We start from the raw sequence: 17,328 nt of genomic DNA on the forward strand, positions 1-17,328 counted from the left end.
TGGATTTTTTCACTTAGCATAATGTTTCTGGAGGTTCATCCATGTTGTAGCATGCATCCATGCTTCATTTCTTTTTATGGCTGAATAATATTCTATCGTATAGATACTGTTTTCAGCAGTTGTTTCCACTTTTCTTGGCTATTATGAATAAAGCTGCTAGGAACATCTGTGCACAAGTTTTTGTGTGGACATATGTTTTCAATTCTCTTGGGTATAATACCTGTGAGTGGAATTGCTGGGTCATATGGTTTAATTTTTTCAGCAACTACTACTGTTCCAAAGTGGCTGCAGCACCATTTTACATTCCTACCACCAGTGTATGAAGGTTCTAATTTCTCCATATCCTCACCAATGCTTGTTACTGTCTCTTTAGATTATAGCTAACCTGGTGGGTAGGAAGTGGTATCTTACTGTGGTTATGATTTCCCTGATGGCTAATAATGTTAAGCATCTTTTCATGTGCTTATTGGCTATTTGTGTATCTTCTTTGGAAAAATGTCTATTCAACTCCTTCACTATTTAAAAAATTGGGTTGTCTTTTTATTAAGCTATAAGAGTTCTTTACACATTCTAGGTACTAGATCTTTATCAGATAAGTGTATGGTTTACAAATACTTTCTACCATTCTGAGGGTGATCACTTCACTTTCCTAAGTGTCCTCTGAAGTACAAAAGTTTTTTTAATTTTGACGAAGGCCAATTTATCTTTTCTTTGGTTGTTTCTGTATCATTAACTTGTGTGTATATGTGTGTGCATGTGTTTTCAGCTCCACAGTATATCCTTCATTTCTTTTTCTTTCTTTTTTTTTTTTACAGTTAAAGTGTAGTTGATTTACAATACTGTGTTAGTTTCAGGTGTACAGCCAAGTGATTCAGTTTTTATATCTATCTATCTATCTATATATCTATATATATCTTTCAGATTATTTTCCATTATAGGCTATTACAAGATATTGAATATAGTTCCCGTGCTATACAGTAAATCCTCATTGCTTATCTATTTTATGTAGTTTGTATCTGTTAATCCTATACTTCTAATTTATCCCTCCTACCCTGTGTATAATTAACTTTTTTCTTTGACTTATCCTACTGTTTGGAGCCCATTGACTCCCAGATGTCAATTACTGGCTCCAACTGCCAAGCCCTGGGGCAGCTGGTGCTGCTTCGGGGAACTCTGATGGAAAGATCCTCCGGACAAGTGGTCCTAGAAGCTGCTAGGGCTTACCTGAAAATTTCCCAACCCATGCCAGCTGACCACGAGCAGCAAGGCTCCTGGCTGGCTTGCCAAAATTTGTTGCCAAGTCCAAGTTCATACTGCTCACTGCATGACAGATCAATAAATCGAGAGGTAAGTTGCTGGGGCAAAGAATAACAACTTTTTCAGAAAGCCAGCAAACCGAGAACCATCTTCTGTATCATTAACTTTTAAGGGAAATACTAGGGGCAAAAAATTATTAGGGTATCCTATTGCCAGGTAAGTTGTTCAGACTGGTAATAAGCAAAGAATTGAGCTGGCCTTTCATTTAAATCAGGAAGTCCCATTTAGGAAACACGTCACTTTATCTTGGTGGAAGGCAGGAAGGAAGCTACTCATTTCTAAGTTTTTAATTACTAGAATTTCAGATTAAGTATTTGACTTTTGAAGGCCAAGTGGTCAATCAACTGCAAAGAAATAAAACCCTAGTCAAATCTGTATGTTTCAGAGATATTTGCTGTGACAAATAAATTTTCATAGTCCTTACTAGAACTGGAACTGTTTTCTCAAACTGAGCACTTTTTAAATGGATTTTTTAAAAGAGTTTCAAACTAATATTTTTCTGAATCCAAAATTAAAGACCGGTATGGCATAACCTCAATGTTCCATTACTGCTTGATAAATACTAAATACATAATCCATATTCAAAAATAATATACTGAGATTATATAACTGGCAATGTAATAATCCCAAAGAATCAACTGCAATTATAGTAATTTTTCGAATACAAACAACAACAGAAAAAGTAGTCATTAGTGTCCTAAAACTGAGAGGTGACACCACTGTCCACAGTTCCCTGTTTCACATTCAGTATGGTATTTACTATATTACGTATTATCAATTTCTGCCACAGGAGTCCATTTCTAATTTATTTCCTCCCTCTGTACATACTCTGAAAATTTTAAATGCTTTTTTCATTGATTGCCATAATCATATGATTTTTCCCCCTGTAACCTGTTCATGTGAGAATTTTAATAGATTTTTCTTATATTAAAGAATGTTAGGGGCTTCCCTGGTGGCGCAGTGGTTGAGAATCTGCCTGCCAATGCAGGGGACACGGGTTCGAGCCCTGGTCCGGGAGGATCCCACATGCCGCGGAGCAACTAGGCCCGTGAGCCGTAACTGCTGAGCCTGCGCGTCTGGAGCCTGTGCTCCACAACAAGAGAGGCCGCAATAGTGAGAGGCCTGTGCACCGCGATGAAGAGTGGCCCCAGCTCGCCGCAACTAGAGAAAGACCTCGCACAGAAACAAAGACCCAACACAGCCAAAAATAAATAAATTAATTTAAAAAAATTCTCCTCTTTTTTTAAAAAAAAAAAAGAATGTTAGGTCCTTGGAATAACTCAACTAGGTCATATTATATTCTTTTTATGTATTTCTGGGTTAAGATTGTTAATATTTTGATTAAAATCATGGCATCTATGCTCATAAATGAGATGGCCTCTAATAATTTTCTATACTGGTACTGTCTTTAGAGACTTGGATCATTTTAACCTAGCCTTAGAATGAATTAGGTATGCTACCTCTCTTACTATTCTCTAAAATCTTACATAAAAATCTTTCATTAAATAATTGAATTTCCAGTAGAAAAACAAACAAAAAAGAACACTTCTAATATCTTTCTTTACTTTGTCAACCAACTTTCTGTTTTAAAATTTTTTTGGTTTAAAAAGCTTTGAGTGGTGATAGCTGCACAATAATGCGAATATATTTAATGCCTCTGAACTGTATACTTAAAAATGGTTAAAATGGTAAATCTTATGCTATGTATATTTAACCACAATTTTTTTAAAGTAAGAGAAAAGTAAAAGGAGAGAAAGGAAAAGGGGGGAAATGAAAGAGAAAAAGAAGTAGAAAAGATGGATACCCCAAAATAAATAAACCAGTCTGAGCACCTGCTGGCAGACAACATTCAAGAACAGCCTGCTGAGAGGCAGGCACAGTTCACTTAAACCACCAGCAAAGCAAGGTTCTGCAGAGAGCACAGGAGGTAGGGCAATCCTGGAACAGTAATATGACCCCCACCATATATTCATACAGAGCTCTGTCTCTAATCTAAGATGTGGGGCTACACAAGGATGTCCTCCACACTTCCTAATACTTGGGCTGCATCCAAATGTCACTGTATTTCCATATCTAGGACTCCTTCTAGAGAGAAGGTAGTTAATTTTCCTTCACACCATGTAGGTCAAGATCCTCTTAAACATGGAATTAAGGTAACGGCAATATTTTGGGATTTGGTTAACAGCAAACCAATGTATCACCACTGCAGAGAAGAAAAGATAAAGCAAAGATGCTTCAAGGTAAAGAACCATGAAAAATCCAGTGTGCCTCTTTGCTTTGCAGTTCTCTTAAAGAATATTGTTTAGGGCTTCCCTAGTGGCACAGTGGTTGAGAGTCTGCTTGGGGATGCTGGGGACACGGGTTCGTGCCCCGGTCCGGGAAGATCCCACATGCCACGGAGCGGCTAGGCCCGTGAGCCATGGCTGCTGAGCCTGCATGTCCGGAGCCTGTGCTCCGCAACGGGAGAGGCCACAACAGTGAGAGGCCTGCGTACCGCGAAAAAAAAAAAAATTGTTTAGTGTCTAAGAGCATTTTTTTCAGAAAATACCTTTGACCATAATTCCAAAGTAATAAAGTATGTTCAGTCCAGCTTCTAAATTTATAGCTATAAATGTCAATTACAAGACAGTACTTTAATGTATAAACTTGGGCGACAGATTTTTCAAAAAGTGATTGAAGCCAAGTAAGCTCTCCTGAAAATATTTCTCATAAATATAATAAGCACCACTGAATATAATTTTATTCCAAATTGATCCAGTTTATGTACCATACCTTAAATGTATTTTTATAGTGAAGACAGTCTACAGCAATGCCTCATCATGACAAATTCTCAACAGTGATTTGCTGAATGAATGAATGAATGGGAAGAACCAAGCCTCAAACGGAGTTTCTTTTGGTAACAGGGAGATGACAACATAGGCTAAAATCTATTTTTTCTAGACCCATCATGGCCTTAACCTGACTGCTACTGCAACAGAATAAAATCTAATATCCTTGCAATTCACCATAAGAGATATATTAGGTTCCCCCTAGAAAGAATAAAGTGAGAAGGAGGAAAGACAGAGGGAAAGGGGAGGAAGTAATACCTTTCTAAGCCAGAAGGAAATTCTCCAATGATGATTTGGGTTAGATCAGATCTCAGGCAAGCTTAAGGGCCCCATCTCACTTTACACTCAAGCATCAATGGAAAATTGAGATGAAATATTCTACTTCTATAAAACCGATCTTCCACTTGGCCCTTTATCTCAAGGAAGATGGGGTAAGCTCACTTAAACATGATTTTTCTCATTGCTTTCTGCAGTGCTTCACCTAGCGTAACATACTTGTTGAGGCAGCCAAGTGCTACAAAAGAGAAAAACACTACACAGGCAGCAATTCCTGAAGAAATATGTTATGGATTGAATTACGTCCTGCCCCCACAAATTCATATGTTGAAGTTCTGACCTCTCATACTTCAGAATGTTACCTTATATGCAGATATAATTAGTTAAGATGAAGTCATGTTGGGGTAGGGTAGGCCCTTAATTCATTATGACTATTACCCTTACATAAAGAAGACATGAACAGAGACAGGCACACAGGGAGAATGCCATGTGAAGACTGGAGTTATGCTACTATAAACCAAAGAACTACCAGAAACTAGAAGAGAGACCTGGGACAGATACTTCCCTAACACCTTCACAGGGAGCACAGCCCTGCTGACACCTTGAGTTTGGACCTCTGGCATCTAGTACTGTGAGACAATAAATACCTGCTGTTCTAAGCCTCCAGTTGGTTGTACTTTGTTACTGCAGCCTTGAAGAAACTAATACAGACAATAAGAGGCTAATGTGCACCAACTAAACTGACCCCCTTCAGACTGCACTTCAGATCCAGCTTCTCACCCCATGGCTACTGCCACCACATTAGCCCAGGCCCCAGTTTTGAGCTGTAGTCACTGTTGCCTGGTGTCCTGACTTCAGGCTCTACCTGCACCTGCTTCAACTGCCAAACCCACCACGACAATAACCTTTCAAAAATGCCAACTTCTTTGCATCACTCTCTTGTTAAGAAATCTCAGATTGGTTCAAGATGGCAGTGTAGAAGATGTGCGCTCACTCCCTCTTGCAAGAACACCGTAATCACAACTAACTGCTGAACAATCATTGAAAGGAAGACACTGGAACTCACCAAAAAAGATACCCCACATCCAAAGACAAAGGAGAAGCCACAATGAGACAACAGTAGGAGAGCTGCAACGAGGCGGTAGGAGGGGAGCCATCACAAATCAAACCCCATAACTGCTGTGTGGGTGACTCACAAACTGGAGAACAATTAAACCACAGAAGTCCACCCACTGGAGTGAAGGTTCTGAGCCTCATGTCAGGCTTCCCAACCTGAGGGTCCAGCAATGGGAGGAGGGATTCCCAGAAAATCAAACTTTGAAGGATAGCAGGATTTGACTGCAGGACTTCGACAAGACTGGGGGAAACAGAGACTCCACTCTTGAAGGGCACACACAAAGTAGTGTGTTCATCAGAACCCAGGGGGAAGGAGCAGTGACCCCACAGGAGACTGAACCAGACCTACCTGCTAGCACTGGAGGATCTCCTGCAGAGGCAGGGGTCAGCTGTGGCTCACTGCAGGGACAAGGACACTGGCAGCAGAAGTTCTGAGAAGTACTCCTTGGTGTGAGCCCTCCCGAAGTCTGCCATTAGCCCCACAGAAGAGCCTGCAGCTCCAGTGCTGGGTCGTCTCAGGCCAAACAACCAACAGGGAGTGAACTCAGCCCCACCCATCAGCAGACAAGCAGATTAAAGTTTTACTGAGCTCTGCCCACCAGAGCAACACCCAGCTCTACCCACCACCAGTCCCTCCCATCAGGAAGGTTGCACAAGCCTCTTAGATAGCCTCATCCACCAGAGGGTAGACAGCAGAAGCAAGAAGAACTATAATCCTGCAGCTTGTGGAATGAAAACCACATTCACAGAAAGACAGACAAAATGAAAAGGCAGAGGACTATGTACCAGATGAAGGAACAACATAAAACCCCAGAAAAACAACTAAATGAAGTGGAGATAGGCAACCTACCAGAAAAAGAATTCAAAATAATGATAGAGAAGATGATCCAGGACCTCAGAAAAAGAATGGAGGCAAAGATTGAGAAGATGCAAGAAATGTTTAACAAAGACCTAGAAGAATTAAAGAACAAACACCTAGAAGAATTAAAGAATAAACAAACAGAGATGAACAATACACTAACTGAAATGAAAAATACACTAGAAAGAATCAGTAGCAGAACAACTGAAGCAGAAGAACAGACAAGTGACTTGGAAGACAGAATGGTGGAATTCACTGCCACAGAACAGAATAAAGAAAATATAATGAAAAGAAATGAAGACAGCCTAAGAGACCTCTGGGACAACATTAAACGTACCAACATTCACATTATAGGGGTCCCAGAAGGAGAAGAGAAAGAGAAAGGAGCTGAGAAAATATGTGAAGAGATTATAGTTGAAAATTTACCTAACATGGGAAAGGAAATAGTCACCCATGTCCAGGAAGCGCAGAGAGTCCCAGGAGGGATATATCGAAGGAGAAACATGCTGAGACAGACAGTAATCAAACTGACAAAAATTAAAGACAAAGAAAAATTATTCAAAGCAAAAAGGGAAAAATGACAAATAACATACAAGGGAACTCCCATTAAGGTTAACAGCTGATTTCTCAGCAGAAACTCTGCAAGCCACAAGGGAGTGGCACAATATATTTAAAGTGATGAAAGGGAAGAACCTATAACCACGATTACCCAGCAAGGATCTCATTCAGATTCGACAGAGAAATCAAAAAGGTTTACACTCAAGCCAAAGCTAAGAGAATTCAGCACCACTAAACCAGCTCTACAACAAAAGCTAAAGGAACTTCTCTAAGTGAGAAACACAAGAGAAGAAAAGGACCTACAAAAACAAACCCAAAACAATTAAGAAATTGGTAACAGGAACATACATATTGATAATTACCTTTAATGTGGAAGGATTAAATGCTCCAACCAAAACACACAGGCTTGCTGAATGGATACAAAAACAAGACCCATATATATACTGTCTACAAGAGACCTGCTTCAGACCTAGGGACACATACAGATTGAAAGTGAGGGGATGGAAAAAGATATTCCACGCAAACGGAAATGAAAAGAAAGCTGGAGTACCAATACTCATATCAGACAAAACAGACTTTAAAATAAAGAATGTAACAAGAAACAAGGAAGGACGCTACATATTGATCAAGGGATCAATCCAAGAAGATATAACAATTATAAATATGTATGCACCTAACACAGGAGCACCTCAATACATAAGGCAAATGCTAACAGCTATGAGAGGAAATCGACAGTAACACAATAATAGTGGGGGACTTTAACACCTCACGTACACCAATGGACAGATCATCCAGACAGAAAATTAATAAGGCAACATAAGCTTTAAATGACACAATAGACCAGATAGATTTAATTGATATTTATAGGATATTCCATCTGAAAACAGCATATTATACTTTCTTCTCAAGTGCACATGGAATATTCTCCAGGACAGATCACATCCTGGGTCACAAATCAAGCCTTGGTAAATTTAAGAAAGGTGAAATCATATCTTTTTCAACCACAACACTATGAGATTAGAGATAAATTACAGGGAAAAAAAACAAGAAACACAAACACATGGAGGCTAAACAATACACTACTAAATAACCAAGAGATCACTGAAGAAATCAAAGAGAAAATCAAAAAATACCTAGAGACAAATGACAATGAAAACAGGATGATCCAAAACCTATGGGATGCAGCAACAGCAGATCAAAGAGGGAAGTTTATAGCCATACAATCCTACCTCAAGAAACAAGAAAAATCTCAAATAAACAATCTAACCTTACACCTAAAGGAACTAAAGAAAGAAGAACAAACAAAACCCAAAGTTACTAGAAGGAAAGAAATCATAAAGATCAAAGCAGAAATAAATGAAATAGAAACAAAGAAAACAATAGCAAAGACCAATATAACCTAAAAGCTGGTTCTTTGAGAAGATAAACAAAATTTATAAACCTCAGCCAGACTCATCAAGAAAGAGGGAAAGGACTCAAATCAATAAAATTGGAAATGAAAAAGGAAAAGTTACCACGGGCACCGCAGAAAATCAAAGGATCCTAAGAGACACTACAAGCAACTCTACGCCAATAAAATGGACAACCTGGAAGAAATGGACAAATTCTTAGAAAGGTATAACCTTTCAAGACTGAACCAGGAACAAATAGAAAATATGAACAGACCAATCACAAGTAATAAAATTGAAACTGTGATTAAAAATCCTCCAACACACAAAAGTCCAGGACCAGACAGCCTCACAGGTGAATTCTATCAAACATTTAGAGAAAAGCTAACACCCATCCTTCTCAAACATTTCCAAAAAACTGCAGAGGAAGGAACACTCCCAAACTCATTCTATGAGGCCACCATCACCCTGATACCAAAACCAGACAAAGATACTACAAAAAAAGAAAATTACAGATGAATATCACTGATGAATATAGATGCAAAAATCCTCAACGAAATACTAGCAAACAGAATCTAACAATACATTAAAAGGATCATACACCATGATCAAGTGGGATTTATCCCAGGGATGCAAGGATTCTTCAATATACGCAAATCAATCCATGTGATACACCATATTAACAAATTGAAGAATAAAAACCATATGATCATCTCAATAGATGCAGAAAAAGCTTTTGACAAAATTCAACACCCATTTATGATAAAAACTCTCCAGAAAGTGGGTACAGAGGGAACCTACCTCCACATAATATAAGTCATATATGACAAACCCACAGCAAACATCATTCTCAATGGTGAAAAACTGAAAGCATTTCCTCTAAGATCAGGAACAAGACAAGGATGTCCACTGTCACCACTATTATTCAACATAGTTTGGAAGTCGTAGTGACAGCAATCAGAGAAGAAAAGAAATAAAAGGAATACAAATTGGAAAAGTAGAAGTAAAACTGTCACTGTTTGCAGATGACATGATACTATACATAGAAAATCCTAAAGATGCCACCAGAAAACTACTAGAGCTAATCAATGAATCTGGTAAAGTTGCAGGATACAAAATTAATACAGAAATCTCTTACATTCCTATACACTAACAATGAAAGATCAGAAAGAGAAATTAAGGAAACAATCCTATTCACCACTGCAACAAAAAGAATAAAATACCTAGGAATAAACCTAAGGAGGTAAACGACCCGTACTCAGAAAACTGTAAGACAATGATGAAAGAAATCAAAGATGACACCAACAGACGGAGAGATATACCATGTTCTTGGATTGGAAGAATCATTATTGTGAAAATAACTATAGTACCCAACGCAATCTACAGACTCAATGCAATCCCTATCAAACTATCAATGGCATTTTTTACAGAACTCGAACAAAAAATCTTAAAATTTGTATGGAGACACAAAAGACCCCGAATAGCCAAAGCAATCTTGAGAGAAAAAAATGGAGCTGGAGGAATCAGACTCTCTGACTTCAGACTATACTCTGAAGTTACAGTAAATAAGATAATATGGTACCAACACAAAAACAGAAATATAGATCAATGGAACAGGATAGAAAGCCCAGAGATAAACTCTCGCACCTATGGTCAACTAATCTATGACAAAGGAGGCAAGGATATACAATGCAGAAAAGACAGCCTGTTCAATAAGTGGTGCTGGGAAAACTGGACAGCTACATGTAAAAGAATGAAATTAGAACACTCCCTAACACCATACACAGAAATAAACTCAAAATGGATTAAAGACCTAAATGTAAGACCAGACGCTATAAAACTCTTAGAGGATGACAGGAAGAACACCCTTTGACATAAATCACATAAATGATGTATTTATTTGACATAAATAAAAGCAAGATCTTTTTTGATCCACCTCCTAGAGTAATGGAAATAAAAACAGAAATAAACAAATGGGACCTAATGAAACTTAAAAGCTTTTGCACAGCAAAGGAAAGTATAAACAAGATGAAAAGACAACCCTCAGGATGGGAGAAAATATGTGCAAATGAAGCAACTGACAAAGGATTAATTTCCCAAATATATAAACAGCTCATGCAGCTCAATATTAAAGAAACAAACAATCCAATCCAAAAATGGGCAGAAGACCTAAATAGACATTTCTCCAAAGAAGACAAACAGATGGCCAAGAGGCACATGAAAAGCTGCTCAACATCACTAATTATTAGAGAAATGCAAATCAAAACTACAATGAGGTATCACCTGTTAGAATGGGCATCATCAGAAAATCTACAAACAACAAATGCTGGAGAGGGTGTGGAGAAAAGGGAACCCTCTTGCACTGTTGGTGGCAATGTAAAGTGATAGAGCCACTATGGAAATCAGTATGGAGGTTCCTTAAAAAACTAAAAATAGAATTACCATATGACCCAGCAATCCCACTACTGGGCATATACCCTGAGAAAACCATAATTCAAAAAGACACATGCACCCCAATGTTAACTGCAGCACTATTTACAGTAACCAGGTCATGAAAGCAACCTAAACGCCCATCGACAGAAGAATGGATAAAGAAGTTGTGGTACATACTATACAATGGAATATTACTCAGCCATAAAAAGGAACGAAATCGGGTCATTTGTAGAGACGTGGATGGACCTAGAGACTTTCATACAGAGTGAAGTAAGTCAGAAAGAGAAAAACAAATATCGTATATTAACACATATATGTGGAATCTAGAAAAATGGTACAGATGAACCGGTTTACAAGGCAGAAATGGAGACATAGACGTAGAGAACACATGTACGGATGGACACCAAGGGGGAAAGCAGGGAGGGGGTATGAATTGGGAAATTGGGATTGACCTATATACACTAATATGTATAAAATAGATAACTAGTAAGAACCTGCTATATAAAAACTAAAGAAAATTCAAAAGAAAAGAAATCTCTAATGACTCACTGCTTCCTATAAGAAAAAGCCCAGATTCTCCTGCCTCGAATACAGGCCTCTCTCTCCTAAGCTATCTCCAACTGCTAGGTGAGAGACTCCTAGTGACTAGAACATACAACCATTATTCTTGATGCCATGCTTCCTCTACTGTTTGCCACTCTCCCACTTCACCAACCCAAATCTAGACCATCCTGTGAAGACGACTGCCAAGACCTGCTTTTGCCTTGAAACTCTCTCTCTCTGTACTCAAGCCCACAGTAAAGGCCACATCTCTGGCCTCTCTACCTTTGCTACTTGCATCAGTCATTCTGTGCTCATCAAAGACTGCCTTGCACAGTTACGCAGCATTTTAAAAGTGTACACTTTGATTCCTCAGCTAGACTATGAGCTCCTTAAGGCTAGGATTCATGTTTTACAATTTTGGGGGTATTTCTCAAAGCCAAAGACAATGCCAGGCATATTATAGGCAAGTTCTAAATTCTTGTTAACTATTAAACATATATCTTAAATTCTTAGAAATGTTTCTTTTGGCTCTCTCTTCAACTGGGGACTTAAAATTGAACAAATCCACAGATTTCATATAATCCTAATGCTTCCATATATAACCAAATAATTTAAAACTTACAAGGAACAGGAGGAAAAAGCTCCTCAGGACTTTCAGTCCCAAGTTACTTACCATTCTTCATCACTACATTGGACCAGACATTGGCATTCAAGGCTTGAACAATTCGCTTTACTCCTGTAGATTCTGGGAAGTCATCTAATCAGGGAGGAAAAATATATATATTTATGCATGCACTTATACATACACATATATATATACACACTCATCCCTAAATATTCATGAAGGAATAGCTCCAGGACCCCCCTCCCCACTGTGGATACCAAAATCTGCAGATGCTCAAGTCCCTTATATAAAATGGCATAGTATTCGTATATAGTCTACCCACATCGTCCCATTTTTTTTTCCTCCCGTATACTTTAAATCATCTCTTAAATACTTAAAATACCAAATACTATGTAAATTTTTTGGAATTTTCTGGAATTTTTCTTCCAAATATTTTCAGTCTGCTGTTGGTTGAATCCATGGAAGCAGAACCCTTGGATACAGAGGGATGACCGTATATGTATATATAGCCCACAAGCCACATTTTTAAACAACTCTGGGTTAATTATCTTGCTCATTTAGTTGTTACTTCACATTGTAACTTAAGTAAAAAAGGGAAAAAATTAAGGAAATACAAAGCTTAGAGCTCCTGTTAAGAATATTCTAGAAACTGGAGAGTGATCAAGATGGCGGAGGAGTAAGACGTGGAGCTCACCTCCTTCAACAAATACATCAAAAATATATCTACAGGTGGAACGATTCTCACAGAACATCTACTGAACACTGGCAGAAGACCTCAGACTTCTGAAAGGGCAAGAAAATCTCCATGCTACCACGTAGGACAAAAGAAAAAGAAAAAGAGAGAGACAGAGAGAGAGAGAGAAAGGAATCAGAACAGGACGTGCACCCCTGGGAGGGAGCTATGAAAGAGGAAAGGTTCCCACACCCTAGCAAGTCCCCTCACTGGCAGGGAGATCAGCCAGGATAGAGGGGGAGCTTCGGAGCCTTGGAGGAAAGTGCAGCAACTAGCTGCAGAAGGCAAAATGGAGGGAGACCTACACAGACAGTCAGTATGGCTGCCCTGCACTCCCCAGCCTGAGACGTGCATCCGTCAGTGCAGGCAGGGGCTGGGTGCTGGAGCTTTGGAGGTCAGACCCAGGGAGAGGACTGGGGTTGGCTGCATGGAGATAGCCTGAAGGAGCTGGAGTGTGGTATGGCCACAACCAAGGGTGTACATGGAAGAAGCCTGGGCCCGCCATAGAGGTAAGGTGCCACTGTTGGGGGGCATGCAAGGAGAGGGGAGGACCACTTTAGGAGCCTCCTTCCCCATGTGCATGGTATCACGTGACAGGACACAGCCTACACGAGCTCTGAGGGCAGGCATGAGCTGCCACAGGCACTGAGAGATCCAGGAGCAGGCGCCAGCTGCTGCCCCCAATCCAGAAGCACACATGAACCACCGTCGTGGGCCCTGGGAGTGGGCACCAGCCACCGCTGCCATTGCAGGCTGTTATCCCTTTGATAGGGAGTGCACAAGAGCTGCAGCATCTGCACAGCCCCTATCAAGGGGATAACAGCCAGCACATGCTGAAGAAAGATGCAGAAGGCATCCATATGAAAAGCAGCCCTTGCACCAAAAACATTACACCCACACAAGCTACACAGGGATGCTCCTGCATATAAATAGTCTTCCAAGATCACAGTAGATAACTGTTTTTCCTAAACTCACAGAGTAAGAAAAATATAGATAAAATGAAGAAGCAGAGAAACCACTCCCAGTTAAAAGACCAAGAGAATCCCCCTAAAAACCAAACAATGAAACAGACCTCTTCAGTGTAACAGACACAGAGTTCAAAAAGGAGGTAATGAAAACACCAAAGGAATTAAGAAAGGCTACAGAAAGAAATGCAGATTACTGTAAAAAGAAACTAGAAACTATAAGGAGGAGCCAAGAAAAATTAGAAAATTCATTTCCCGAGATTAAAGCTGAGCTAAAGGCAGTGACTAGCAGAATGAATAATACAGAAGAACGAATAAGTGATCTGGAAGATAAAATAATGAAAATCACCCAATCAGAACAGCAGACAGAAAGCCAAATGATAACAATATAAAAAGACCCATGGGATAATATAAAGCGTGTCACTCTATGCATAACAGGGATTCCAGAAGGAGAAGAAAGAGAAAAGGAGATTGAAAAGGTATTTGAAGAAATTATGCCTGAAAATTTCCCAAACCTAAAAAAGGAAACAGTTATCCAGATACAGAAAGCACAGAAGGTCACAAACAAAATGAACCCAAACAGACCTACACCAAGACATATTACAATCGAAATGGCAAAAGTTAAACATAAAGATAGGATTCTAAAGGCAGCAAAACAAAGAGTTAATTGCAAGGGAATCCCCATAAGGCTATCAGCTGATTTCTGTACAGAAGCACCACAGGCCAGAAGGGAGGCGAAAAACATATTCAAAATCTTGAAAGGGAAAAATCTGCAATCTACAATGCTCTACCCAGCAAAATTATCATTTAGAATAGGAGAGATAAAGAATTTCTCAGAGAAGCAAAAACTAAAAGAATACAGCAATACTAAACCTAACCTAAAAGAAATATTCAGAGGTTTCCTCTAATTTGAAAAGAAGCAAGAAGATATAGGAAAGAGGAAATCACAATTGGAAAGTAAATCACTTAAATAAGCCAGTACACAGATAGAAAAAAAATTTTTTTTATCAATTTGTGAAAGAGATGATAAATGCAAGGAAGAGCAAAAGGATAAACATAAAGATATAAAAGAGGACATCAAAATCATAAAATGTGGGAGAGGAGAGTAAGAAAATGTAGATTCTTTTTTTTTAGAATGCATTTAAGCCTATAAGACTGTCAGTCTAAAGCAAGCAGATACAGTAAGGAGTTAACATTTGAAAACAGGGTAACCACAAATCAAAAACATACAATAGGGCTTCCCTGGTGGCGCAGTGGTTGAGAGTCTGCCTGCTGATGCAGGGGACATGGATTCGTGCCCCGGTCTGGGAAGATCCCACATGCCGTGGAGCGGCTAGGCCCAAGAGCCATGGCCGCTGAGCCTGCACGTCCGGAGCCTGTGCTCCGCAACGGGAGAGGCCACAACAGTGAGAGGCCCGCGTACCGCAAAAAAACCAAAAACAAACAAACAAAAAAACCCTACAATAGATTCACAAAAACCAAAAAGAAGAGAACACAAACATAAAAGAAAATCATCAAACCATAAAATGAAAAACAAAAAAGAAAGGGACAAAGAAGAAACACAGCATCAACTGGAAAACAAGGTTTAAAATGGCAATAAATACATATTTATCAATAATTACCTTGAATGTCAATGGACTAAATGCTCCAATCAAAAGACAGAGTGGCAGACTGGATAAAAAAACAAGTACGATATGCTGCCTACAAGGCACCCACTTTAGGGCAAAGGACACAGATTGAAAGTGAGGGTATGGAAAAAAGACATATCATGCAAACGGAAATGACAAGAAAGTGAGGGTCGCAATACTCACGTCAAACAAAATTGACTTTAAAACAAAGGCCATAAAGAAAGATAAAGAAAGACACTATATAATGACAAAAGGATCAATAAAAGGAGAGGATTTTACACTCATCAACATATATGTACCTAATATAGGAAAACCCAAATACATAAAACAAATACTAACAGACATAAAAGGAAAAATTGATGGGAATACAATAATAGTAGGCGATTTAACACCCCACTCACATCAATGGACAGATCTTCTAGACAGAAAATCAATAAGGCAACAGATATCCTAAATTATACAATAGAACAGTTAGACTTAACTGATATTTTCAGGATTCAAAAAACCCAGAATACACATTCTTTTCAAGTGCACATGTAATATTCTCTAGGACTGATGACATACTAGGGTACAAAACAATAGAGCCAGATTCACCACAAAGAAAATGGAGAGAACCCAAAATAGAAAAAAAAATCAATAAAATGAAGAGCTGGTTCTTTGAAAGCGTAAACAAAACTGACAAACTTTTCTTTGTGGTGAGTAGCCAGACTCACCACAAAGAAAAGAGAGAGAACCCAAATAAACAAAATAAGAAATGAAAAAGGAGAAATATCAACCAAGACCACAAAAATACAAAACAACCATAAGAGAATACTATGAACAATTATATGCCAACAAATTCAACAACCTAGAAGAAACGAACAAGTTTCTAGAAACATACAGCCCATCAAAATTTAATCAAGAATATGACAGGGGCTTCCCTGGTGGCGCAGTGGTTGAGAGTCCGCCTGCCGATGCAGGGGACACGGGTTCGAGCCCTGGTCTGGGAAGATCCCACATGCCGCGGAGCGGTTAGGCCCGTGATCCATGGCCGCTGAGTCTGCGCGTCCGGAGCCTGTGCTCCGCAACGGGAGAGGCCACAACAGTGAGAGGCCCACGTACCGCAAAAAAAAAAAAAAAAAAAAAGAATATGACAGATAATTTGAAACGACCTATCATTAGAAGTGAAATTGAATCTGTAATTAAAAGAAAAAAAAAAACTCCCTACAAACAAAAATCCAGGACCAGATGGCTTCACAAGTGAATTCTACCAAACATACAAAGAACTTTTACCAATCCTCAAACTCTTCCAAAAGACTGAAGAGGAGGGAACACTCCCGAAGACATTCTATGAAGCCACTATCACCCTGATACCAAAACCAGACAAAGATACCACCAAAAAAGAAAATTACAGGCTAGTATCTTTAAGGAATATAGAAGCAAAAATTCTCAACAAAGTATTAGCAAACTGAATCCAACAAAATATACAAAAGATCATACACCATGACCAAGTGGGATTCATCCTAAATTCATAAGGATGGTTCAACATATGCAAATCAATCAATGTGATACACCACATCAACAAAAGACAAAAACCACATGATCATCTCAATAGATGCAGAAAAACCACCTGACAAAATCAACATCCATTAATGATAAAAACTTACCAAAGTGGGTATAAAGGGAACATATCTCAACACAATAAAAGTTACTCATGACAAACCCACAGCCAATATACTCAATGATGAAAAGCTGAAATCCTTCTCTCTAAAATCTGGAACAAGGATGCCCAGTCTCACCACTTCTATTCAACATAATATTGGAAGTCCTAGCCACAGCAATCAGATACGAAAAAGAAAGTGTATCCAAATTGGAAGGGAAGAGGTAAAATTGTCACTATATGCAGATGACATACTATATATAGCAAGCCCTAAGAACGCCACACAAAAACTACTAGATATAATAAATGAATTCAGCAAAGTAGCAGGATACAAGATTAACATTCAGAAATCAGTTGCATTCCTTCACACTAACAATGAAATATCAGAAAGGGAATGGAAAAAAATTCCTTTTAAAATTG

General features: G+C 38.9%; 1 protein-coding gene across 2 annotated transcripts in view; it reads right to left on the reverse strand.

Annotated features, from left to right (window-relative positions):
* The window catches only part of AAGAB (alpha and gamma adaptin binding protein), an 82,983-nt gene that overhangs the window by 30,139 nt on the left and 35,516 nt on the right, over positions 1-17,328 (reverse strand). For both annotated transcript variants that reach the window (XM_082619129.1, XM_082619128.1), the window contains exon 5: positions 11,992-12,075. In XM_082619129.1, the coding sequence (XP_082475255.1) occupies positions 11,992-12,075 (84 nt within the window). The remainder of the gene's footprint in view (positions 1-11,991; positions 12,076-17,328) is intronic.

Source organism: Mesoplodon mirus (assembly GCF_964341445.2).
Source record: "Mesoplodon mirus genome assembly, chromosome: 4".
In the NCBI taxonomy this organism is placed as follows: domain Eukaryota; kingdom Metazoa; phylum Chordata; class Mammalia; order Artiodactyla; family Ziphiidae; genus Mesoplodon; species Mesoplodon mirus.